The sequence below is a fragment of the Mirounga leonina genome, unplaced genomic scaffold, assembly GCF_011800145.1.
Source record: "Mirounga leonina isolate KUSES-001 unplaced genomic scaffold, KU_Mleo_1.0 Mir_53, whole genome shotgun sequence".
NCBI lineage: Eukaryota > Metazoa > Chordata > Mammalia > Carnivora > Phocidae > Mirounga > Mirounga leonina.
This window is the reverse complement of record NW_023270807.1, coordinates 23,067,173-23,094,034: the sequence shown is the minus strand read 5'-3', so window position 1 is coordinate 23,094,034 and position 26,862 is coordinate 23,067,173. Positions and strand designations below refer to the sequence as shown.

Sequence of the window (26,862 nt, the reverse complement as noted above, 5' to 3'; positions counted from 1 at the left end):
CTTCTATACCCTTACTGGTTTTCTACTTATTCTATTAATTACTGAAAGAGAAGTGAACTCTTCAATATAATTATGGATTTGTCTAGTTTTGCTTTCAGTTCTCTGTTTTTACATCATGTATTTTTAAGCCATGTTTTTGGGGTATAAACATTAAGAATTTTGATGTCTTATTGGTGAACTGACATCCATGTTAATGTCTTTTTGGGGAGAGTTGAGGGATAAATGCTGGGCTGTCCATTCTCTTTGGCTTTATTCTGTTGTTCAATCGCTCTTTTCTTAAGCAGGATACCAAGCTCATTTAAAAACGAAAAAATGTGATCCTCTGAATGTGCTTTTGAAAAAAAGTAGGTGATGTCATTTAAGTCACAATGATCTCTTTTCTGATCAAGATTCTGATTATCAGGGGCATCTGGGTGGCTCAGTTGGTTAAGCATCTGACTCTTGATTTCGGCTCAGGACATGATCTCAGGGTCGTGAGATCGAGTCCAGCATTGGGCTCCATGTGGGGCATGAAGCCTGCTTGGGATTTTCTCTCTCCCTCTCCCTCTTGCCCCTCCCTGCCCCCCCCCAAAATCTGATTATTAGCATCTAAGTATTTTTTTTATAGTTGAGGTATCTTTCTCAAGTAGTTTTTCCCTGAAATAAAAGTAGCTACATTTTTACCTTACATGCATTTTAATGATGTTTTTCTTGACTTTCAATATTTTAAAGTGCACTTGGAGTTTTTAAGATTTAACATGCACTCATGCCAACCTGCAACTAAGCATTCATCAAAATGTTTTACATGGATTTTTCATTCATCAACTTTCTGCCCTTTAGAACACAGTCCCCCAGCTGCTTCACTCTACTGAGATCCACTCAAAAAAGACATCAGATGAAAGCCAAATATTATTTACAGCTTGCCCACATGCGCTATACATCTGTGTTCATCTCAGATAAAAGGTTACAATGCAGGTCCAAAGGCTTTTGTGGAAATTACTAATCAGCTTCAACTGAGTAAGGGATCTACTTACAGGCTGAGAGTAAATGGAGGAATGCAATGAAGTCAAAAGCAAAGCACACGCAAACACAGTGTAGAAGCACTGACCATACTGACTCCATCTTTGGCCCACCACCTTGTCCATGTCCACATGATGACCTCCCTTGGCGCTACATGTTCCAGGCCCCTTGGAGGTTAATGTATGCCATGACCAGAATACAGGAAGGCTTATTCTGGTCTTCCCTAAATCTGTTTAGATAACTATTAGAAATAACACAGGTTCTCCCCCTTCCTGACGCACAAGGTCTGTTAAATGTTAGCTATCAAATGAAGTGTATGCAGACACTTTGACCTCACTAGTGCCCTCCAGCATGTTCCCTTGCTCTATAAAATCATAGACTAAGGTCTGGACTTTGAGGAAAACAGATGTGCAGCTGTCCAGATCACTGCCTGTTCAATCCTGTAAGTTACCTTGAATAAAACTCTGTAAACTACATGGCGTTGCCTTTGTTTTTCGGTCTCAAAGTGGTTCTCAGTTTGGGGGATACTTTACAGTCCCCCTTCTACCTTCTAACACACAGTCATTACTATTAAATAAAAACATTAATATTCTCAATAGACATGGTAATTGCCTGTATTTTTAAAAAAGTGATTCTTTCTAATGGCTGAAAATTAGCCTCTAATTCTTTTTCTAGATTCCCTATCAAATTTGTTATCAATAGTTCCTAACCTTTCTGATATCCAAAATGCCATTCTTAACCTCTACCATAAGCTATTGACCAGACCTCTTCCTTCACAAGGAAGAGTAAGGCCACTCAATACACTCCACCAACTTCCCTTTGCTCTACATCTAAGTTCTTCTCTATATTCCCACGTTGGCTGAAAGATATGCCTTTTTCAGTCATCATCCTTTTGTGCAAGTATATAGACTCCTTTCTTCAGTAAGGTTTTCACCTGTGTCACTGAGTTCCTATTTGCCTCTTTCTGTACCCCAAGCACACTCTAGCACCCACCTCATGCAAAAATATGCCCACTTACTTTTCCAATATTTTTTCAGCACCTACCAAGTACAAACTCACTGAATTACTATGAGAGAGAAAGTTAAAAAAAAAATCCAATCCTCCTTTCAGCAAACTTACAAGTTAGTGGGAACGATGAACAGTTAAATAATTATAATCTTGTGTAAATAGTTTAAGAGCAAGGGCATATACAGTATAGTCATCATGTAAAGGAAAGAAAAGTTGGTTCAAAAGAATTATCTTTTAAAAAATATTTTATCAAGATTATCCTCTCTTTTCTTCCCTTGCTACAAACAGGCTCAGGTCTCCTCTAGCCTAAACCATCCCAAGATGCTTAAACTAATGCTCTGACAGATGCTCTGTCATCCCTTTCACTAGCACATTTTTTATAAAGGCCACTTATACTCACTGTCTGCAAATCCAATCCACTGTCTTTTATTCTCTCATATTTTAAGTGAATGTGATCTGGCTTTTGGTTTCCACCACTACATTGACACCTTTCACCAAATCAAAGTTGGGTAACCCACTCAACACCCCCAGTCACCTTTTCTCAGTTCTCCTCTTACACAGTCTCTCTGCTATGAAGGACACATATGGGCCCTCTTCTCAAAATTCTCTGTGACCTGTGTGATACTTCATTTCCCTACTGTATTCCCCTTCTCTCCCTTTTTTGTTCAGTCTTTTCTGATTTCACTTCTCACTGCTGACAAAAGGGAAGCGTTAGCCAAGACTCCATTTTAAGACATGGCTTTTGGGGTGCTTGGGTGGCTCAGTCGTTAAGCGTCTGCCTTCGGCTCAGGTCATGATCTCCAGGTCCTGGGATTGAGCCCCACATCAGGCTCCCTGCTCAGTGGGGAGTCTGCTTCTCCCTCTCCCTCTGCCTCTCCCCACTGCTCCTACTCTCTCTCTCTCTCTGTCTCAAATGAATAAATAAAAAAAAAAAAATTCTTGGGGTGCCTGTGTGGCTCAGTCATTAGGCGTCTGCCTTCAGCTCAGGTCATGATCCCAGGGTCCTGGGATAAATAAATAAATAAAAACTTAAAAAAAAAAATTCTTTAAGACATGGCTTTTGACTCCCTACCTCCTCCCTCCATTATTTTGTTCTCCCTTTCTCCCACAAAAAAACTCAATGATAATCACCCTTAAGTAAACTGGGGATTAGAGCGAGAAGGAAAAAAAAAAAGCAGAGTGAGAAGGTCTGACTTCAATTCTGGTTCTACCACTGACCTATTAGCTGTGCATCCATGGGCATGTCATATCATATGTGGCTCCATAAAAGAGAATAGCTTTCTAATGTTCCTTCCAACCCCACAGTTCCACATTTCTAACTTGGAAGTAAAACAGATTTCCAGTTCTGACTTCTGTAATGTAGTACAAATCCATACTGTCTGCCATTTAAATACCCCACCCCTAAATTCTACCCCCTGAAACTTTTTTTTTTAAGATTTTTTATTTATTTATTTGACAGAGAGAGACACAGCAAGAGAGGGAACACAAGCAGGGGGAGTGGGAGAGGGAGAAGCAGGCTTCCTGCCGAGCAGGGAACCTGATGCGGGGCTCAATCCCAGGACCCTGGGATTATGACCCGAGCCGAAGGCAGATGCTTAACAACTGAGCCACCCAGGCGCCCCTACCCCCTGAAACTCTTAACATACTATATATGTTAACTAAATTGAATTTAAATTAAAAAAAGAAAAATAAAATAAAAAAATCCCACCTCTAAACCTAATCTCTCAAACCAACTTCTTTTAAGTTGTCTATTAAAGCTTATGTACTGGGGCCTCCATTATCTTAAGCTTGAAATCCTAATAATCTATACATTGACTGCCTTTTATTTTTGCATTCTCTTTTCCTAATTCCCACTCTCCAACCCCCCCCCCACCAGGCATAATTCAAAGAGTTTATCTTCTGGAGGCTGGAAGGTGGCAGAAGAATAGGAGGACAGTAGGCCCACCTCATATCATGAATACAATAAGATAACTATCAAATCATCCTAAATACCTCAGAAATTGACCTGAAGATTGGCAGAACAAACTCTACAACAAAAGGCACAGAGAAGAGGTCACATCGAAGAAGGTAGGAAGTGCAGAGACACGATTTGGGAAAGGAGTTGGGAAAGGAGTCGCCACTGTGTAGGGAGGGAGGGAGCCGTGGTCGTGGAGAAGAGGAAGAGACAGACTAACACACAGGCGAGCTCACGGGAAAAGGAATCCCTATAGCAATTGGCTTTGAAAGTGAGAGGGGCTGAATTTCTTCAGTTCTTGCATCCAGCAGGGCTTAAAGCCTGGAGTTGTTTTTTTGTTGTTTTTTTTTTAAGATTTTTTTTATTTATTTAAGAGAGAGAATGAGATAGAGAGAGAGAGCATGAGAGGGGGGGAGGGTCAGAGGGAGAAGCAGGCTCCCCGCCAAGCAGGGAGCCCGATGCAGGACTCGATCCCGGGACTCCAGGATCATGACCTGAGCCGAAGGCAGTCACTTAACCAACTGAGCCACCCAGGCGCCCTAAAGCCTGGAATTTTAAAGGTCAGCAGGCTGGGCCCTGGGAGAGCTTGGAGGGTATCGGGGTTGCTCTTGGAGAAAAGGCAGGGTAAATAGTGTGGGAACATACAGCCTGGAAACAGCAATCTAAAGAGTGCCTAGGGCAAACAGTGGAGAGATTATTTGCTCATCTCATCCAGAGAGATAGCGTTCATGAGACCCCTTTAGGAACAAAGGAACTGGCAGGTGCCATTCCCCTCCCTGGCCCAGCATACACACAGAGCCACCTGTGGGAAGCAGTGCAACACTGACATTTGCTACCTAACCTTATACCAAGCACCGTCCCCCCACACTCTGGTGGAATTGCCCTTCCCACTCCCCTTGCCTCAGTCCCACAACTCAGACCCCCTCCCCCAGAAAGCCAGCCCAAATACCTGTTCATACCATGTCCCCTGACTCAGGAGTTTGGTAGAGCCCCAGTTCTGGCAGCGGTAGCAATAGGTCTCATTTCACAAACAGACCAGAGCACACCTAGTAAAACATGCCAAGACTCAGGTCAGGGGCCAAACACTGCTCACAACAGGCAGACAACTGGCCTGAAGGATAAAGCAGCCAGGACAAAATAGCAGAGCTCATATAGCACACACTGGAAACACTCCCAGAAGCACCAGGCCTTGGGGAACAGAGGGCACTATAGGACCACTTCTTCATAAGGCCATTAACCACAAAAATAGGAGATGTGGCTGACTTTCATAACACAAAGAAAGAGATAAAGAGACTTAGACAAAATGAGGAGAGAGAAAAACTTATCCCACATAAAAGAACACATAAAAGGCCATCGCCAAAGATCTAAGCAAAAGAGATACAGGTAACATGCCTGCCAGAGAAGTTAAAGTAATGATCTTAGGGATACTCACTGGACTAGAGAAAAGAGTGGAAGACATGAGTGAGACCCTTAACAGAGACAAGGAATAACATAGCAGAGAAAAAGGACACAATACAAGAAATAAGAAACACACCTGATGGAATGAACAGCAGGCGGGAAGAAGCAGAGGAATGAATTAATGACACAGAAGACAGAATAATGGAAAGTAATCAAGCTGAACAAAAGACAGAAAAAAGAATTATATAAAATGAGAACAGACTTAGGGAACTCAGTGACTCCATCGAACATAGTAACATTCATAATATAGGAATCCCAGAAGAAGAAGGACAGAGAAAGAAGGGGGCAGAGAATTTATTTGAAGAGATAATGGCTGAAAACTTTTGTAATCTGGGGAAGGAAAAAGATATCTAGATCCAGGAGGCACAGAGAACTCTCATCAAAATCAACAAAATCAGACTGACACCAAGACATATTGTAACTAAATTAGCAAATTTTACTGATAAAGAAAAAATTTCAAAAGCAGCAAGACAAAAGAAGACAGTAACTTCCAAGGGAAAATCCATAAGGCTAGCATATTATTTTTAGCAGAACCATTCCAAGCCAGAAGGGAGTGTCATGGTATATTCAAAGTACTGAATGGGGAAAATATGCAGCCAAAAAGACTCTATCCAGCAAAACTATCACTCAGAATAGAAGGAGAGAGAAAGAGTTTCCCAGACAAACAAAAACTAAAGTAGTTCATGACCACTAAACCAGCTCTGCAAAAAATATTAAAGGGAACACACTGAGTGGAAGAGAGAGACCAGAAGTGACAGTGTAAAGGTAGGAAACACAAAAGCAGTAAAAAATGAGTATTTCTGTAAAAAATCAGTTGAGGAACTCACAAAATAATAGAATATAAAATATAACAGCATATACCTAAAAGTGGGAAAGAAAGGAATAAAGAATGGGTTCAAACTTAAACAACAATCAACTTAACATAGACTGCTACACGCAAAAGAGACTATACACAAACCTAATGGAAACCATACATCATCAGTAAAGAAAAGAAGCAAATCATGAAAGGGTCAGAGAAAATCTTCAGAAACAACCACAAAACAAATAATAAAATGACAATACATATCTATCAATAATTACTTTGAATGTAAATAGACTAAACACTCCAATCAAAAGACACAGGGTGACAGAATGGGTTAAAAACAAAAAAAAGAAGACCCACTATATGTGGCCTACAAGAAACTCATTTTAGACCTAAAGACACCCACATATTAAAAATGAAGGGATAGAGAAACATCTAATGCAAATGGATGTCAAAAGAAAGCTGGAGTATGGGCGCCTGGGTGGCTCAGTTGGTTAAGTATCTGCCTTCGGCTCAGGTCATGATCCCGGGGTCCTGGGATCGAATCCCACATCAGGCTCCCTGCTCAGGAGCCTGCTTCTCCCTCTGCCTCTGCCTCTCTCTGTCTCTCATGAATAAATAAGTAAAATCTTTAAAAAAAAAAAAAAAAAAAAAGAAAGAAAGAAACATGGAGTAGACAAAACAGACTTCAAAACAAAGACTATAACAAAAGACAAAGGTCACTATATATCATAATAAAGGGGAAAATCCAACAAGAAGACATAACAATTGTAAATATTTATGTACTCAACACAGGAGCACCCAAATATATTAAACAGTTAATGACAAACATAAAGGAACTAATCGATAATTACACAGTAACAGTAGAGGACTTTAACAACCCACTTATAGTAATGAACGGATCATCTAAACAGAAAACCAACAAGGAAACAATGACTTTGAATGACACACTAGGGGAGACGGATTTAACAGATACAGTCAGAACATTCCATTCTAAAACAGAAGGATACATATTCTTTTCAAGTGCACACTGAACTTTCTCTAGAATAGATCACATGTTAGCCCATGAAACCACTCTCAACAAATTAAAGATGACTGAAGTCTTACCATGCATCTTTTCAGACCACAACACTGCAAACAAGCAACAAAATTAAAAGGCAACCTATGGAATGGGAGTAGATATTTGCAATAATATATCTGATAAAGGGTTAGTATCCAAAATATATAAAGAACTTATAAAACTCAATACCCCAAAAATGAATAATCCAATTAAAAATGGGCAAAAGACATGAACAGACATTTCTCCAAAGAAGATACACAGATGGCCAAGAGATGCATGGAAAGACATTCACATCATCACTTGCCATCTGGGAAATGCAAATCAAAACTATAATATCACCTCACATCTGTCAGAATGGCTAAAATCAACAAGAGAAGAAACAACATGTGTTGGTAAGGATGTGGAGAAAAGAGAACCCTCTTGCCCTGTAGATGGCATGCAAACTGGTGCAGCTACTTTGGAAAACAGTATGGAGGTTCCTCAAAATGTTATAAAATAGAACTACCCTGTGATCCAGCAATTGCACTACAAGGTATTTAGAAAGAATACAAAATTACAGATTTGAAGGGATACATGCACCCCAATGTTTACAGCAGCATTATAAACAATAACCAAATTATGGAAAGAGCCCAAATGTCCATCGAATGATGAATGGATAAAGAAGATGTGGTATGTGTGTACACACACACACACACCCAATGGAACATTAGTCAGCCATCAAAAAGAATGAAATCTTGCCATTTGCAATGATGTGGATGGAACTAGAGGGTATAATGCTAAGTGAAATAAGTCAGTCGGAGAAAGACAAATACCATATGATCTCACTCATATGCAGAATTTAAGAAAGAAAACAGATAAACATATGGGAAGGGGGAAAAGAAAAAAAAGGAGAGAGGGAAATAAGCCATAAGAGACTCATTTAATATTAGAAAACAGACTGAGGATTGATGGAGAGAGGAAGGTGGGGGATGGGCTATTGGGTGATGGGTATTAAGGAGGGCACCTGTTATGATGAGCACTGGGTGTTGTATGTAAGTGAGGAATCACTGAATTCTACTCCAGAAACCAATACTGCACTATATGTTAACTACCTAAAATTTAAATTAAAAAAAAAAAAAAAAAAAAGGTTAAAAATAGTTCTACCTTATGATCCAGCAATCACACTACTGGTATTTACCCAAAGAATACAAAACACAAATTCAAAAGCATACATGTGCCATGTTCACAGAAGCATTATTTACAATAGCCAAAATATGGAAGCAGCCAAAGTGTCCATCGACTGATGAATAGATAAAGATGTGGTATATATACACAATGGAATACTATTCAGCCGTAAGAAAGAATGAAATCTTGCCATTTACAAGGACATGGATGGAGCTAGAATGCATAATGCTAAGCAAAGCAAGTCAGAGAACAACAAATACTGTATGATTTTACCATATGTGGAATTTAAGAAACAAAAGAACTAAGAAAAGAAGAGAGACAAACCAAAAAACAGACTCCTAACTCTGGAGAACAAATTGATGGTTACCAGAGGGGAGGGGGGTGATGGGGATTAAGGAGTGCACCTGTTCTGATGAGCATAGGGTAATGTATGGAATTACTGAATCACTATATTGTATATCTGAAACGAATTTTCTACCATATGTTAACTAACTAGAATTAAAATAAAAACAAAACAAAACAAAACAAAAGAGTATCTCTTCCAGACAGTGTTCCTTGGCCTCCCCATCTGGTTATAGTTCCTCCTCTTCAGAAAAGCTAAGACATTCTACGTGTACCTCTCTCATTACACTTGGTATATGTTTCCCTCCAGATTCTGGTTCTGTAGGAGCAGGATTTATAAGATTCTTTACATCTTAAAACAGCACCTTGAGCACTGCCTTACCCAGAGTACCATAAAACTCTTAAGATCTGAACTGAATTAACTAAATTCAATCTAAATTTTGGACACAGTAAAAGACGTAGGGTTTCTAGAGTATTTATTTTCTTTAAGAAAAAATAATTAAGGATACATAATGATTTGGATGTTCCAGCTCTAAAACATATATTGTTCTTCTTAAGCTAAGGAAGCCGATGCTCCTCTTGAACTCCTCAAATTCCAAGTCAACTCAAAAGCACATTATAGACAGCAATGCCATAATATTTTTTAAAGCATATTCACTAAATTACTCTTAAATATTTGGTTTTGCATTTGGGTATTTCTTTTTTTTAATCTCAATTATTTATAAGACTAAGTATTTTGGCAGATTATTCAACCTAATGAGCTATCATCAGAAGTGCAGATTTAACACAGCAAGAGGTGATGCCTATCAGAACATTTAGCCACTATATTATATATATATCTGCTTTAACCTACATGCGGCACAGAAAACAATTTCCCAAAATAAAATACAATGGCATTAAGTTTCAGCGTCATTAACAAGCTTCAATGCATTCCTCTAAAAATTTATTTTTTTTTAAATGTTCCTAATTGAGATAGTAAAACAAACCGAGAGAAAAAAGGCTTCCCACTTCCTTTATTACCAAGAAAAGAATGCAGCCCAGCAGACAGAAGAGGTAGAATTTCCAAGGCCTGGAAGCCGGGCAAGTCAAGGCTTTCGCTTCCTCCATCTAGGAGAGAGGGTGTGTGGTGGAGGCCTGACCAACAGTCAGTGAAACTGAGAGTAACGGTGTGACGCCTCCTTACTGAGGACACCCAGCAGAATCTGACCTACCTGCTGTATCCCTCCAGGAGAGATCTTGTAGGACTGCAACTTCTGCTTCAGCAGCTCTGGATCGCTGTGACGGAATGGGCACCCTGACAACAAAAAACAAGCCAGCACACCAACAAGGTTATTTACCTGGGACTTGGTACAATACCACACTCGAGAGACTGTCTAAGCTCCCCTTAATTGTCTAACAGCTTATTAATAAAAAGTTAATTGCCCATGGGTGGAACTGCTTTCCTCTATTTATCTAAATGTCGACTTAGTTGTATGGTTATCAGGGTACTACAGGCTCAAGAGTTATATAAAATATTATAGCATTCTTGGGCAAATTGCCCATTCACTAGGAAGAGGAAACAATTTTAATTATGCTAATTGTTAACAAGCAGAGATCATCACAAAGTAGCTGTGCTTGATCTAAAAACTTTATACAATCTCACATTTTATTCGTATTTTTAAAAATTACATTAAAAGCCTATGAGAAGGAAGATAATGTAAACAAAAAGCAAAATGTACAAACTCTAAGAAATATAAAAATCTCACATCACTTTCAGATGTAAATTTTATATCTATTTCCCGTAGAGTAAAATCCATATAAATTTAGAGGAATCACAGTTAGGAATGAGACGGACAAACAGAAAAATGTTTCATAGGAAACTAACATAATAGACACATGTTATCTCTGTAACACAATAATAAAGATGGACTACTAAAATATTTACATAAATAAGAACACAGAATTGAAATGTAAAAGCTGTATTACCAGGCCAAAATCTAGAAAAGTTTAGATATTTTAATAAGATGTTGCAATGGTAAATCAAATACCTTATTTTAAAATTTAATATAGGAAGCCAGAGTATTTTTTTTAGGTACACAGATGATGGATCTATAAGTTAATTTGAAACAATTGTGCATTTTTCATGAAATCAATGGGAAATTGGTTGCAGCAAAAATAGAAAAAGCCTAGATGCCAAACAAATGTGTTTACCAAAAATCGTAACTATAAATAAAAACATCGATGATAATAGTATGGACTCCTACAAATAATAAAATTCACAGCTTATACTTCATTCATATTAAAACTAATAATTTTTAGTATAAAGAAACATTTTGAGAAGCTGTGTAACACCTGGTTAAGAGTTTGGAGCTAAAATGCTGGTGTTTGAATCTCAGTTTACCACTTACTAAGTGGGAGACCACAGGCAAATTTTGTGTCTTGTTGCTGACTCAGCTTCACTTTCTGTCAAGTGAGGGAAATAATCACTCACAGAACTCTTGTGAGAATGGAATATAAAGCTCTTATATGCTCCTGGCACACAGTAAACAGTCAACATGTATTAGCTATCATGATGCTCAAAAAAAAAAACCATCCTGATAATGAAATTTCAAAAGATCCCAAAAAGAAAGAAATGAGGCTGCACAAGGAATTCTTGGTTAAGCCCAGAATTGTTAACACAAAAAAGGAGATTAATTGAATTATCCAAATTACATTTGAAATAATGACCGTATCTATATGAAAAAGGCAACAAAGGGCAAAGCCAAGAAGAAAATGAAGATTGCCAAGGTACTAAAGGTCACACAAAAGTGTTCTAAAGCTACACTGACAATAAGCAGAACAGAAAAAAACCAGATTACTACTTAGGGAAGCTGGTATTATTTTAACAGATGACAGAAAGAAAGCAAAACTCAGTAACTCCTGTTTATTTTGTTTCTATCTTCCACATCAGAGAACGTGATCTTCAAAACTAGAAAGGGTTGAAGTAGGTAACTGAAAACAGTGAATGCATACCCAGTTACGTGTTTGACAAGCCTTCCAACATATGTTTGTGGAAGAAATGGATAAACATAGTCTGGAATATAGTTATACACAGATTCATAACTGGTTGAACAACCATTCCAAGGAGTGCTGGTTAATGAAATAATATCAACACAGGGGACTAAATAGTTTTTACAAATAACATAAAACTAAAAGGACAGAGATTTCTGGTTTCCAGTCTGGCACATGAGAGGCTTATACATCATCACTACATCCTAACAAGGAAAAAGCTGAACAAATTGAAAAATCAACAATTCTGCTTAGACTCATCAGAGAAGTGAGATCACAGGGCACACCACTGCCTTCCGCCAAAACTGAAGATAGAGGCAGATACAGAGAATCACAACATACCAGAACAGATATCTCTGGAGGAACCAATGCTGGGGTAGGAAAAACCTAACCTGTAATTGACAAATTTCTGAAGTCTGGACTTCAGAAAGTTGTTCTTCAAAGAGAAGGAAGCTTAACTTCTAGGAGCTCTACCAGGTGCTCATGGTGAATAACAGAGAAATTCTCTTGTGCTTCTGGCATGGGGAGGGGAAAAGTAACCATTTTGATTCTCTAGAGCAATCTGTTCTTACGAAGGCCTGCCCTCAGAACAAACTATTTTACCTGAGCCTAAACTTCTGGGGTTTTATCAGAGCCAACCTACGGGGAGCGGGGGTAGGGGGAAAGGGGGGAGATACAACTCCAGTCTCCCCTAGCCATCTTGTCCTACCTAGGGAAGGGAATAACTGAGAGTCATGTAGAAGTTCATAGCCCAGGGCCACAGGTTCACTAAAAGACTAATCAGGCCTACAGAACACCACCCTCTCCACCTCCCTATTTACCACCATATTACTAAAGGCCTATTTATTGGAATTCTTTCCACCCAATATGTCATGTCTACCTTTTAAGAAAAAATTACAAGGCTTATCAAAAGGTAAAAAATAAAGTCTGAAAATACTGAACAAACATCAAAATTAGAGTCAGATACAGCAGGGATATTGGAATTATCAGACTAAGAATTTAAAATATGATTAATGCTAAGGGCTCTAATGGAAAAAACAGACAATATATAGTCACAGGTAATGTAAGCAGAAAGATGGAAATCCTGAGAATCAAAAAGATATGCTACCAAAACACTGTAATGGAAATGAAGAATGTCTTTTTTTTTTTTAAAGATTTTATTTATTTATTTGACAGAGAGAGAGACAGTGAGAGAAGGAACACAAGCAGGGGGAGTGGGAGAGAGAGAAGCAGGCTTCCCGCCGAGCAGGGAGCCCGATGCGGGGCTCGATCCCAGGACCCTGAGATCATGACCTGAGCCGAAGGCAGTCGCTTAACCAATTGAGCCACCCAGGCACCCCGAAGAATGTCTTTGATGGGCTTATTAGTAGACATGGCTGAGGGAAGAATCTCTAAGCTTGAGGATACGTCAATAGAAATTTCTAAAATTGAAAAACAAAGAGAAAACAACTAAAGAAAATAAGAACAGAATATCCAAGAACTGTGGGCCACTATGAAAGGTGGCAGTGAGAATACCAGAAGAAGAGACAAAGGAAGGAACAGAAGCAATATCGAGGCAAGAGTGACAGAGAATTTTCCCCAAATAAATGTCAGGCACCAAACTACAGATCCAGAAGTCCAAAGAACACCAAGCAGTATAAATGCCCCCCAAAATACAGCTTAGATATACCACATTCATACTTCAGAAAACCAAAAATAAAGAAAAAAAATCTTAAAAGAAGTCAGATGTAAAAAATGCTTTACTTACAGAGAAGCAAAGATAACAATTCTATCTAACTTATCATCAGAAACCATGCAAGCAAGAGGGTGGAGTGATTGCTTTTGGAGTGAAATATTTAAAGTGTTGAGAGAAAAAAAAACCTACAAAAACCTCCACAGATCTAGAATTCTGTACCCTGTGAAATTATCTTCAAAAGACAAGGAGTAATAGACTTTCTCAGACAAACAAGACATGACATTTGTTGCCAGTGGACCTGTAAGACAAGAAATGTTAAAAGTTGTTCTTCAAAGAGAAGGAAGGTGATATAGGCCAGAAACTCAGATCTACCTAAAGATGAGAACATCAGACGATAAATAAAGGTAATATAAAAACTTCAGAGCAAGGAAATTTATCAAGGATATTACATAATGATAAAGGGATGCATACTCCAAGAAGATGTAACAGTCCTTAATGTGTTTCCATCTAACAACAGAGCACCAAAATACAAGAGGCAAAACTGGTAGAACTGCAAGAAACTGATGTATCCACTATTTGAGACATCAACACCTCTCAATCAGAAATGGACAGACCCAGCAGGCAGTAAATTAGCAACAATAATCGTAGAATTTAAAAGGACCATCAATTAATTTAATATAATTGGTATCTACAAAGCGGCTATATCCAGTAACAGCAGATTATACATTCTTCTCAGTTCAGATGCAACAAACCACTCTGGTGCAGGATGATGTTGATGGTGGGGCAGGCTGTGCAAGCATAAGGGCAGAGAGTATGCGAGAAGACTCTCTGGACCCCCTGCTCCATTTTGCTGTGAACCTAAAAGTGCTCTAAAAAATTAAGTTTATTCATTAAAAAAAGGACAGATTAATGTTTCTAATAAATAATATGAGCTTACTGAGTGCAAAGTATATTGTTTTTTAACTGACAGGGTTTAAATTAAAAAATAAACAGAATGGACTGGAATAAATAAGATTCAATTTCATAAGGAATAATATAAAATCCTGCACTTAAGCTAATAAAAATCAACTAAGTGAGGAGTCCTAGGATCTGGACATTGATAGAGGAATCCCTGGGAGTTTTACTAGGCCAAACTAAATGTGAGTTAACTGCTTGTGGTGTGGCTGCTAAGAAAAGTAATAGATTTTCTCAACAGAAGTATCTGGTCAATGGTTTTCAGAGTTTAGAAGACAAAAATTATCCAGGGCACTTGCAAATAAATCTGATTTCATAAGTCTGAGAGTGGACCTTGATAATCTGCATTTCTAGAAGGTACCTTCAGTAAGTGACAAAAGTGATGGGAAGAACTCACTGTGTATACTAGTACTCACCACCTTTCATCTATTAAATATGAAAGAAAAGGCATTTTTTTAGTGCTCTGGACACGTGAAGCATCTTCCTTAAAATTCTGTTTGTGATTCTTTGCTCTTAATCCCTAACAGCCTTAAAGTATATAATCTTTTAAAAACGAATTCCATTCAAGATGCTAAAACAACAATTAACATTCTCATACACGTAAAAAAAAAAAATGCCAAAACAAAAAAAAGTTTCATCACATACTGCAATAAGCTTTAGTAATCTAAAAGATTTACTAATATGGACTATTAAAATCATTCTCTGACATACTAGACAAATGAGGAGCTTGTCAAGGTATGATCAGAGAATTATTTTAGAAAAAAGCCACTGAACTCAGAAATCCACAAAAAACAGTTTAGACTTTTTTTTTTAACCTACAATAACTGAGGCGAATTGATACCACAACTTGCTAAATTCCTCACTTAATCTTCGTTAATCAGATTCTAACAGTGATGAAAATAAAACACACCTTTCTTCGGTAATCTTTTGAAAATTAATGAATCAACTATCCTAAAATTCAAGGTACTCAATTTCAAAAACCTTTGAAGAACCTGTATCAGTCTCCTAATCATGAGAGAAACAGAAAACAGCAGGTGAAGGGGGGAACAGAACTGAAGAGCCTGGTCCAGCACCATCCGAAGCATAGCTGAATAAATTCTCTCGCTGACCTAGTTCAGTGTAAGACAAATCACTAGAAAAGTAAAGGAGCGCTAGCTTGATACCAATGACTGACATAAGCTACAGGTGATGCGGTGATGCAAAAAGCCATCACGCTGTCTCACTGTTTCCCACAAAGCTCAGGGGTTTCTACACTTCACAAACATATATCCAGTGGAAGCACTTACCATGATAATCCCCATGGCTTGGTGGATTGGTTAGAATAATCTTCATGCAACTGAAAGGCGTATAGTCTGTCCTCTTGCCTTCCTTTCCGAAGCTATGACGGATATTGTAAGAGTAGCCTTTATCAAACTGATTGGAGGAAAAAGAGACAAAGTAAGCCAATACCGTACAATATCGTGTCAGCAGTGCCAGCTAGAATCAGAGTACAAAATGGTATTTTCTAGAATAAATTCAGCATTCATTGGCAGATGTACATATCATATACATCATTTGAGTCCTTCGTGTATAAATAAATTTTTTTAAAAGTGCAAAACTTATGGGAAACAAATTTCTCAGGTAGAGACAGAGAATGTTTATATATGTTTACAGATGAGGATAATCCTTTCCTAAGAACAATCAATTCACCCATTTCTTGGTTTGATTCCAGATATTGCGCTGGATATAAGCAGTTTAGTCTCTTCTCTACCCCCTGATCCTAGTACTCCCTGAATTCATCTATCCTACCTACTCTACTTCTGAAATGCCTCCTAACATAATTAATTCCTTCCTCTGTTTCCTCACTATATAAAGCAAAAAGTAAGCAGATGTTTGATGAATGAACTATTGCAATGGTCTCCCACCTGAAATTCCTGATTCCATGTTTATAAAGCCAGCTAACAGTATAAAAAGGACTTTGAATTGGGTGGGACAGAAAGAAAACAGGAACTAACAACCATTGAAAAGCTCAGAATAGTGGGACTTAGCTGTCCAATACTTTAAGGAAAGTAAGAAAGAGAACCCAGATTAAGAGATAGGAAAATACTGTATTATTTTGGGGGTGAGATTTTTAAATTTGAGGGTATAACTCACATATAATGAAATGCACAGATCTCAAGTCTACAGTTTTATTGATTTTGACAAGTCATTGTACCTATATAACCCATAACCCCATTAAGAGACAGAACATTTCCATCAACCCAGAGTTCCCTGTGCCCCTTCTCAGTCAACATTCTTCCCCTCCCTACATACTCAGAAGCAATTACTGATGTGATTTTCGTCACCAGAGTTTTACCATTCTACAACTTTATATAAATGGAATCATACAGTATACAGTGTTTCGTATCTCACTTCCTTCATGATTTTTTAGGTTTTTGAGATTTATGCATGCTATTCATTACACATATTGTCAGCAATCCCTTTTGTTGAACTACAGACCCCAAGAGTTAAAACTAGAAATAGACAAGACCATTTAATTCATGCTCTAACTAAAACCCCATTGTACTTATTTCTTATCACACTTCCTTGAAGGCATTGACAAAGATGTTCTGCAATGACTGGAACATTCCAACCACCTGGCCAGAAAAGCCAAGAGCAACAGAATGCCTAGAAGACCACACCCCACAAGTCCCCTTCCCTGCCTGTGATCAGGTGCTGAACACATACTGACCCCCACCCAAGATCTCATGCTCTCTGCCTGCTTTCTTGCTCCTACCTCCTTGAACCTTTATAAAACTTTATGCATCCATCTCACCAAGAAAATTATTAAGGTTATTAAGACTTGAGCCTGCCACCACCCTGGCTGCTGGCACCCAAAATAAACCCCTCCCCTTCTCTTTTCCAAAACTTTGTCTCTTGAGTTATTGGCTTCTCTCGCAATGAGTTTATCCAGGTTTGTTCGGCAACAGTGTTGGAAACGCAGCCTGGAACTATGCTTTCCATTTGTCGAGCCCTCTCAGTATTCCCCAGGATGGGGCAGTTGGCCATGGCAGCACACCAGGGCTTACCTACCTGTTCACATCCTGAGTTAGGAGCTATGCTGGATTGATGGGTAACATTATCAGCAGTTTCTTCCTTTTACTGCCGAGTAGTGTTTCACTGCATGAATATACCAGATAGTTGATCTAGTCCTCTCTTGATGGATACCTGGGTCTTCCAGGTTTTGGCTATTACAAATAAAGCTGCCATGAACATTCTTGTAGATGACTTTTGTGGGCATATGTTTTCATTTCTCTCGAATAAACATATAGGAGTAGAATTGCTGCCAACAGTTTTCCAGAGTGGCCATACTATTTTATACCCCACTAGCAATGCAAGAGAGTTCCATACTCTCCTGAAAGTTTGGTGCTGTCTCAATTTTGTTCATTTTAGCCATTCTAATGGGTAGGTAGTGATATCTCACTTTACATTTCCCTGAGACTAACACTAGTGAGCACTTTTTCACATACTTTCTTGGCTGGTGATACGCCTTATTTTGTAAAGTGTCTGTTCAAATCTTTTCTCCCATTTAAAAAAACGGATTGTCTTCTTTGTAGGAATTCTTGGTATGTTCTCAACACAGCCCTGCTGTCAGATACAGGTGTTACAAATATTTTCTCACAGCCTGTGGCTTTTCTATGTATTTTCTTGATGTTATCTTCTGATAGGACGAGCAAATGTTTTTATTTTCATGAACCCTAATTTATCAACTTTTTTGATGGTAATGCTCTCACTGTCCTAAGATAGCTTGCAAAGATATTCTCCTATACTGTCCTTTAGAAGCAGTAATGTTTAAGCTTTAAAGTCAGGTCCTGATTCATCTCAAGTTAATTTTTTTGTGTGTAGTGTGAAGTAGGAGTCCAGGCTGTTTTTCTATCCCCTGTAGGGGAGGGAGGATCTTTTTTCTTTTATCTTCCTAGGTTCATGGGCTGGGGCCCACGAATCAAAAGGATAAAAGACATTCACAAGAAAAAAAAAACCAGTTTAATTACGTATGTACATAAGCACACTCCTAGCAGTCTTACAAAGAAATAGGACTTGAGGTAGCCCAAGGACTGAGGTTTACATACCATTTTAGGCTAAACAAAGGAAAAGGGATTCTGGGTGGGAGAGGCAAATTATGAGAAGGTGAGGGGAGAAAACATATGGTAAATAAAGGCTGTATTGTTCTGCAGATGAATCTTTTGGGTGATAAGAGTTGTCTAGAGTAGCTCTCTTTCTGGTACAGACATCTTTACAAATGTAAATTTCCCTTAAGAGGGGAAATTTATACTTTATTTTTAGGTGGTTAGGAGGAGGTAAAGTGTTCTTGAATCTGCTGGTTCTCAATTGCCTTTAGCTCAAAATAATCCTTACATCAAAGTGGCATATTTTGGGGTGGCAGATTCTGGTACCCTTCAACACCATTTGTTGAAGATACTTTCCTTACTAAATTGCTTTGAACAGAAACAGACTCATAAATACAGAGAAACAACTAGTGGATGCCAGAGGAAAGGGAGGTGAGGGCATAGGTGAAATAGGTGAAGGAGATGAAGAGGTACATATTTCCAGTTATAAAATAAATTAAGGCACGGGGATCAAAAATACAGCATAGGGAATACAGTCAATAATACTGTAATAACACTGTATGGTGACAGACTACATTTATCATGGTGAGCATTTCATAATGTATACAATTGTTGAGTAACTATGTTGTATACAGTAAACTAATGTAACATTGTATGTCAACTATACTTCAATTAAAAATAAAAATAAATAAATTGCTTTGGTACCCTTTTCAAATTTGACCATAAATGTGTGGGTCTATTGTTGGACACTGTATTATTCCACTGATCTGTACGTTTATCTTTTTGCCAGTGCACATTGTCTTAATCAGGAAATCTTTAGAGTTAAGTCTCAAATTCAGATAATCTAAGTCCCCTGGCTTTGTTCTTTTTCAATATTATTTTGGCTATTCTTTGTCCTTGCATTTCCATATAAATTTTAGAATCTGCTTATCAATTTCTATTTTAAAGAAGACCTGCTGGAGTTTTCAGCAATCAGTAGCTTATGGCTTCCTAACTACCTATCTATCTGCTCACAAGCACACAACCAGGAAAACAAATGGCATTCCAACTAAAAGAAAACTTTCAAAATAAGTAACTTTTATTGGTGAAAACAAGAATGTTCAAAGTACCAGTTAAACATCTCTTATGAATACCTTCTGCTTGTTTCATTAATCCTAAACATTAACTATAATCAATCTCTGTGAAAACTTTTAGGTATGAAGTGAATTTAGTTAGATACAAGATTTCTGTATGTTCATCAGAAGACTCTGGGTCAGCTATTCTGTAGAAGTAACAGAAAACTACTCTCTCTACAGGGAAAAAAGCTAACATTGGTTTATTTCACCGCCCTCTTCTTTCCAATTTATTTACTGCCTGCATGTATGTATGTTTAAAATGTGGCCCTTACCATAACCCCACTTTTAGACTCTTCGTGTATTTATTACACAAACTGCCATCTCTAGTTTTCAACCTAGAAAACTCGAAATATCGTACAGAAGGCACCCTGATTGGGAGATGTTTTGTTACTGAAGTTATCTATCAAGCCGCTAACTCAGGAAATAAATGGAGAAGCCCAGGAAATAAATGGAGAAGCCCTGGGGCACTGCTGCAGCCCACTGCTCCAGCCCACTGCTCCATCCCAGGCAATCTCCAGGGGTCTGGGCAAATCAAAAGCAGAGCTGCTGGGCTCGGTCTGCCACCACTGTTGTGGAACAAACTCCAAATAAACTTGTCGCAAGAGAAGCCAGTAACTCAAGAGATGAGGATTTGGAAAAGAGAAAGGGAGAGATTTATTTCGGGTGCTGGCAGCTGGGGGAGGTGGCCGGCTCAAGCCTGAACAACCAACCTCTCCACTTGGTAAGATGGATACCTCAAGTTTTCTAAAGAGAGATTCGGGGGGTACGTGCAAGAGAGCAGGCAGAGAGAGCAAAGGATCTCAGGTGGGGGTCGGTACGTGTTCAGCAACTGATCACAGGCAGGGAAGGGGACAAGTGGGGTATGGTCTTCTAGGCATTCTGGTGCTATCAGCGCCTTTCTGGTCTGGTACTTAGAATGTTCCAGTCACTGTCAATGCCTCAAGGAAGGGCAATAAGAAATAACTGTTGGGATCTATAGTTCCACAAGAAGGCTTGCTGACATTTTCTTAGAGAATACTTTCTAGGTGTCCACATCTACAACTCAAAGGACTATCTCTACGTATTAAAAATTAAACCACAAAGAGGTAGGGAGAACCAAGAAAAGAACACACTTTCTTGGGTTCCATCCCATTCTGTCCAGTGATGGCAAATCCCAGAAAATCGACACTGGTCTTACGGTGGGTGAGCTGCAGTTTTCAACCTTCCAAATTAGTCCTGACATCCCAGCTATGGCACTGGCAACACACAAATGTGCATTTCTGCCAAAGACAGCGGTATTATTTTCAGCGGCACTATGTTACCAAAGGAACTCAAGAAAAATTATAAAGTAGGCACATCTTTATCCTGCTCCTGTCTCTTACAACTTTACCTACTATACCAGTCCTACCCAGGGTCTAGCGACCTTATCTTATTATACTTTTAAAAGTATTACAGCCAAATCTACTCAGAAGCCATGAGTATATATATTCAGAGACCATGATGTAAACATTCAATTACCTAGAAAAAAAAGTATGGTCTTCCTTGGAAGAAAGTCTTTACTAACAAGAAAAGCCCAAGATGAATTATTATTCCCATCAGCAAAGCAACAAAAACTGCCATTCATTATGGTCAAGCTCAGCTTGTACAATAAAGTGAGAATGGTTAAAAAGCAATTATCCTTCAGAGATATACTTATATTCAATATTAGCTTTTTTGTTTTGTTTTAAAGATTTTATTTCTTGGGGTGCCTGGGTGGCTCAGATGGTTAAGCGTCTGCCTTTGACTCAGGTCATGACCCCAGGGTCCTGGGATCGAGCCCCACATCGGGCTCCTGGCTCAGCGGGAAGCTTGCTTCTCCCTCTCCCTCTGCCTCTCCCCCTGCTCATGCTCTCTCTGTGCCTCAAATGAATAAATAAAATATTTTTTTAAAAAAGATTTTATTTCTTTATGAGAGAGGGAGAGCACAAGCAGGGGGAGGGACTGAAGAAGAGGGAGAAGCAGACTCTCTGCTGAGCAGGGAGCCCAATTTGGGGCTTGATCCCAGGACCCTGAGATCATGACCTGAGCCAAAGGCAGATCCTCAACTGGCTGAGCCACCCAGGTGCCCTAATATATTTATATTTGAAAAGGAAAACCTTCTTGACCTAAATGAGGCAAAACAGCCATATATATGAGGGCACAGAATAGTGTAAGGATATGGTATTTTTTTTTTTTAAGATTTTATTTACTTATTCGACAGAGAGAGACACAGCAGGAGAGGTAACACAAGCAGGGGGAGTGGGAGAGGGAGAAGCAGGCTTCCCACCGAGCAGGGAGCCCAGCGCGGGTCTCGATCCCAGGACCCTGGGATCATGACCTGAGCTGAAGGCAGACACTTAATGACCAAGCCACCCAAGCACCCCAAGGATATGGTATTTCTTTTTTTTTTTTATGATTTATTTATTTGACAGAAAGAGAGACAGCGAGAGAGGGAACACAAGCAGGGGGAGTGGGAGAGGGAGAAGCAGGCTTCCCACTGAGCAGGAAGCCCGATGTTGGACTCGATCCCAGGACCCTGGGATCATGACCTGAGCCGAAGGCAGACGCTTAACGACTGAGCCACCAAGGCGCCCAGGATATGGTATTTCTTAACAGGACATTTTCAATCCTTCTTTAGTGACATAGTGGCATATACATTATGAAATGCTTTAGTGACACTTGTTTCTAAACCACAAGAATCTGGAACTCTAATTTATATATTTAAAAGACACTGGGTGGGCGGGGGGGGGGGGGAGAGGGGTGCCTGCTAAACTACAAAGGAACTCATTCAATGCCCAGAATTCAGCATATCAAGGATCAAGGATCAGCAGTTTGGTCCCAGGAAGTTGAGTTACCATAAATAATAACAGGAACTCACAGTTTAGCAGCAGGGTCCTACATGTAAGTGGACCTGCAACCAGGAAAGAGTATGAAATCATCCCATCCCACTGCCTCTGCTCAGTGCATTATTGTTCACTTTCTTCTATAGTTTCTGGACCTGTTGATAATTTCTTCTTGTGCCACTTCCCTCAGGTTTTACTTACAATGTTAATAACCAGAATGCATGCTATAGGAATTTAATATCTAGTGCAGCCAGTTTTTAAATGCCTACTTAATATACTCAGTTACTATCTGTAAAACTAATTTTGTGATCAGTCACCTACAGATTCTAAATACTTCTCTTTAACTCTTTAACGACAATTTAACTCTCAAGGTCACTGAAACATCATACATATTCTAACCAAAACCACACTCAGAAGAGACTAGGAGGCCCTAAAGGGTCTGGGAAGAAAATAAAGCTAATAGTTAATAATGTGGAGAACAAAGGCAAAAGAAATATAGGAAAAAAAATTAAACCTTACAACTTACAATCCATTGACAAGTTCCTGGGACAGGCTGAGTGACCTTCCTCAAGGAGCTCAACTGCTTCAATGTTAATACTTTGCTAGAAGCAAAAGGCAACCTTAGCCTTACCTCCAGGATCCTATAAAAATTCCTTTGCAAACTTCCTTTATTTCTACTCCCTCAAGATAGATGTTAGCAATCATCCTCCAAGAATATGGCCCACTGATACACATCTGAAGGGTCTCATGACTAAAGTTTTACTAGAGTGTAATAAATGACCTTCAGCTCTTCAAGGTCCTGGAAACCTTGCTTCCCAATTCCTTAGAGACTTACTATCCCTGACCCCCTCCCAACTTGATAGTATATAATCAGCCACTCCTCACGACCCCAGTGCAGCTCTTTCTGCCCACAGGTCCTGTCCCGTATTTTAATAAAACCACCCTTTTTGCACCAAAGACATCTCAAGAATTCTTTCTTGACTATTTGCTTGGCTTCCAAGCCCCAACATTTCACATCACTTAAGGCAGGGCTTTAAGTTAAATACCTGAGTTTAAATCCTGTCTTACCGCATGCTAGCTCTGTGACCTTGGGGAGGTTACTTAACCAATCTGTGAAGTTCCCTTATATATAAAAGTGAAGGAGTACTACTTAACAGATTGAGTTGGTGTGGGGATTAATTAGTTCATTTTCAGAAAGCACTTGGTATAGTATCTAGCACAGAATAAGCATTCAATACTTTAGAGTTATCATTACCAAGGTAGTCAGTTTTATTATTAACTAGAAAAAGCTATCTTAGGAGCACCGGGGTAGCTCAGTCAGTTGAGCATCCAACTCTTCATTTCAGCTCAGGTCATGATCTCAGGGTCATGAGATCAAGCCCCACATCAGGCTCTGTACTCAGCAGGGAGTCTGCTTGAGATTCTTTCCCTCTCCCTTTGCCCTTCCCCCTAATCTTGGGCACAGGACTGAGCGTGCCCTCTTCACACCCCCACCAAAATAAATAAATAAATCTTTAAAAAAAAAAAAAAGGAAGAAAAAGCTATCTTAAGTGGGTCAGATCTAGTGTGTTATTTAATACTATTTAAATTACTTACATGTTTTGCCTCCAGTTTCCTCATCAGAAAAACTTGGAATCTAGTTACTCCCTCTAATTCTTTATAGGGCCTTAGAAAAAAAAATCAGTTATGCAATTTCAAGTCTGTACCACAGCTGGAAGGCATTGCTGCTATTACTATAATCCAGAAAATTACCTCGTATGGTGTACTAAATATTTCTTCTTCTGCTCTGTAAGAGTTAATTCATTTCTCATTGGTGAGAACTTTTCACAGGCTTATGAGGCAGCAAGGTTTTAGAGAGATAACCCAGATTTTGGTTCTAACTCTGCCACCTACTAGCTGAATAATGTTAGGCAATTATAAATTACTTCAGTCTGTTTCTTCATTTTTAATACTGTAATAATGAGACCTGTACTTCACTCTATAGAAAGCAATTTGTAAACTGTAAAATGCTAAGTATATACTACAATTATGTGCTACAATTATTTGTATAAAATTTGCATAAACTTGTTATACCATGTTTGAAAAGTGAAATGTTAAAAACAGTTTCCATTTTATATTCAAGTGTACCTCTGAATACTCCTGCGACTTCACTTGAAAAAGTTTGAACACACATTATATATATTTTGAAGGATGCCGGCATATACCACCCCAAAATACGCCTCCTTGGTGTATGGATTATTTTCAACTAAAGGCCACTGAGAACCAGCAGATGCCAGAGCAGCTCTAAAAAGAGCCCACGAAGTTTTCCTTTCATAAAGGAAATTTCCATGTGTTATCTCCTACTCCCTACCAAGAAGAAAACAACTCTTATCATTGGAGAAGCCACAGACTTAAAATTGCATAACAAAGCTTACTAAATAACCCTTGTTTACCATACTTTTCCCAATGAACTTCTTAGAACTTGCTCCCTCCACCTGCCAAGAAGCCCCAAACCCCTTTCTTCTGTTTAGCCTACTGCCCCTTTGAGTTACTCATTTCTGGGTGTTCCCAAGTGTATGAGCAGGGTGTATGTTAATCAACGTCTGTTTTTCTCTCCTAAATCTGTCTTATGCCAGTCTAATTTACGAGCCCCACCTGGAGAATTTAAGAATAAAGAAAAAAGATTTTTTTCCCTCCTCTCCACAGTTTCACTGTTAAGAGTGGGACACGTTTTCCATCTTCACACCCTAATCCCCTTCTCTGAATTTATGGAGAACATTTTCAGTTCTAGACCCCAAGGTATGCTGGGGTTTTTTCCCTCAAATTTCCCCCCGGCAGGATCAAGCTAAAATCTTAAAATTTTGATCGAACTACTTTGTTAGAATTTTTTTAAAAAAAGAAAAAACAGTGAAATGCCAAAATCCACAGAAAAAGTATTAAATGGACTGATCCTATATTATATAAGGTAACTGATTAAGCAGATCACTTTCAGTAAAGCCAGTGTTTATCAAAGATCATCTGTATATCAAAAAACCTGCCATAAGCATCAGAGGAAAATGGAAAGCTATCTGTTCAGGAATCCAGGTGGGGTGTGGGCTAGTGGGCTTGTCTTTTTCATATTTAAGGGCTATACCCAAACGACTCAGAAAACAAGATTTGAGGGTCACCCGTGACCTGGGACTGTGTGTGATCTACATCATTCTAATTGTTACCTGTTCAGTCAGATGTTAAGAACATCATTTCTAAATTCCTAATGGGCAATTTAGTACAAATGCACTACTGCTATTAGCAATAAAAAATAAAGTAATAGTGATATCTCAAAAATAATAGTTTAGATTTCTATAGATCTGTAGCAGTGACAAAATGATACTCCTTAGACCTTATACCACCTGTAAGGTATATAAGTTAGGTAGATATCTCTCTTTTATAAATGAACCAACTAAGGTTTCAAGAGGTTGAGTGAATAGTTTAATTACTTCGTAGAAAAGCTGGTATTAAAATCTTAGTCTTCTACTTTCTAGAAAATACTACAAAATTATAAATGGAGCAAATGAGTAAGTAAATACAGGCAAGTGTCAGTTATCCATGGCAAACACTCAGCTGTAGGCTACTTCTCTGCTCTCAGCCGCTCCAGGGCCAGCACAAAGTCACACTGACCCAGAGTTAAACAAAATGCTTCTGATTCTAATAAAAACCAGAGAAAAGTACCTACTCTCCAAGGAAATAGTAACTCTAACGAGCCATTCGCATGATTTACCTGGTTTTTAATCTACCATGATTTTAGAATCATAAAAAATGGCAAATTTGAAGTTAGATATTACTGGAATGAAGAACTAGTGTTTGCACATGCTTTCAAATTACTAGGCACACTTGATATTCTTCCTTCTACAATCTATTTGGGGACATGACAATGAACTGGAATACAAAGAGCAGAGAAAATAAAGTATGAAAATGGACATAAATGCATGCAGGACACACCACTGTTGATTTAACTGGCAACTTATTTAACAATCTGAAGCTTTGGCAAATTTAGCTTCCTTATCAGAATCAAAATTTAAGAGCTGGAACAGGGTTTAGACATCATCTAGTGCAGCCATTATTATACACAGAAAAGCAAGGAATGAGAGTCTAAGTTTCAGGGGAGGTAGGCAAAGAACCTTAGTCCCTGCACTGCCTATTTCAGGCACCTCTTCATTCACTTCTGTAAACCTCCTGCCTAGCACAAGGCCCAGCAAATTGCATTTGCTCACTAAATGTTTACTAGTCTTAACTGTTAAAAGTCTTTCTTGTACTGTAGGTTCATTGGGCCATCCCCACAAGAGGACTGAAGGCTCATCTTGTATTTATTACAATGTTAACTTTGAACAACAAGGAGATTTAGCAAATTCCTATCACTACAC

General features: G+C 38.7%; 1 protein-coding gene across 3 annotated transcripts in view; it reads right to left on the bottom strand.

The window, feature by feature from the left end:
• PRIM2 (DNA primase subunit 2) overlaps positions 1-26,862 on the bottom strand; it is a 331,933-nt gene that overhangs the window by 36,941 nt on the left and 268,130 nt on the right. For all 3 annotated transcript variants that reach the window (XM_034990912.1, XM_034990913.1, XM_034990911.1), the window contains 2 exons: positions 15,730-15,856; positions 9,999-10,081 (listed from right to left, as the gene is read on the bottom strand). In XM_034990912.1, the coding sequence (XP_034846803.1) occupies positions 9,999-10,081; positions 15,730-15,856 (210 nt within the window). The remainder of the gene's footprint in view (positions 1-9,998; positions 10,082-15,729; positions 15,857-26,862) is intronic.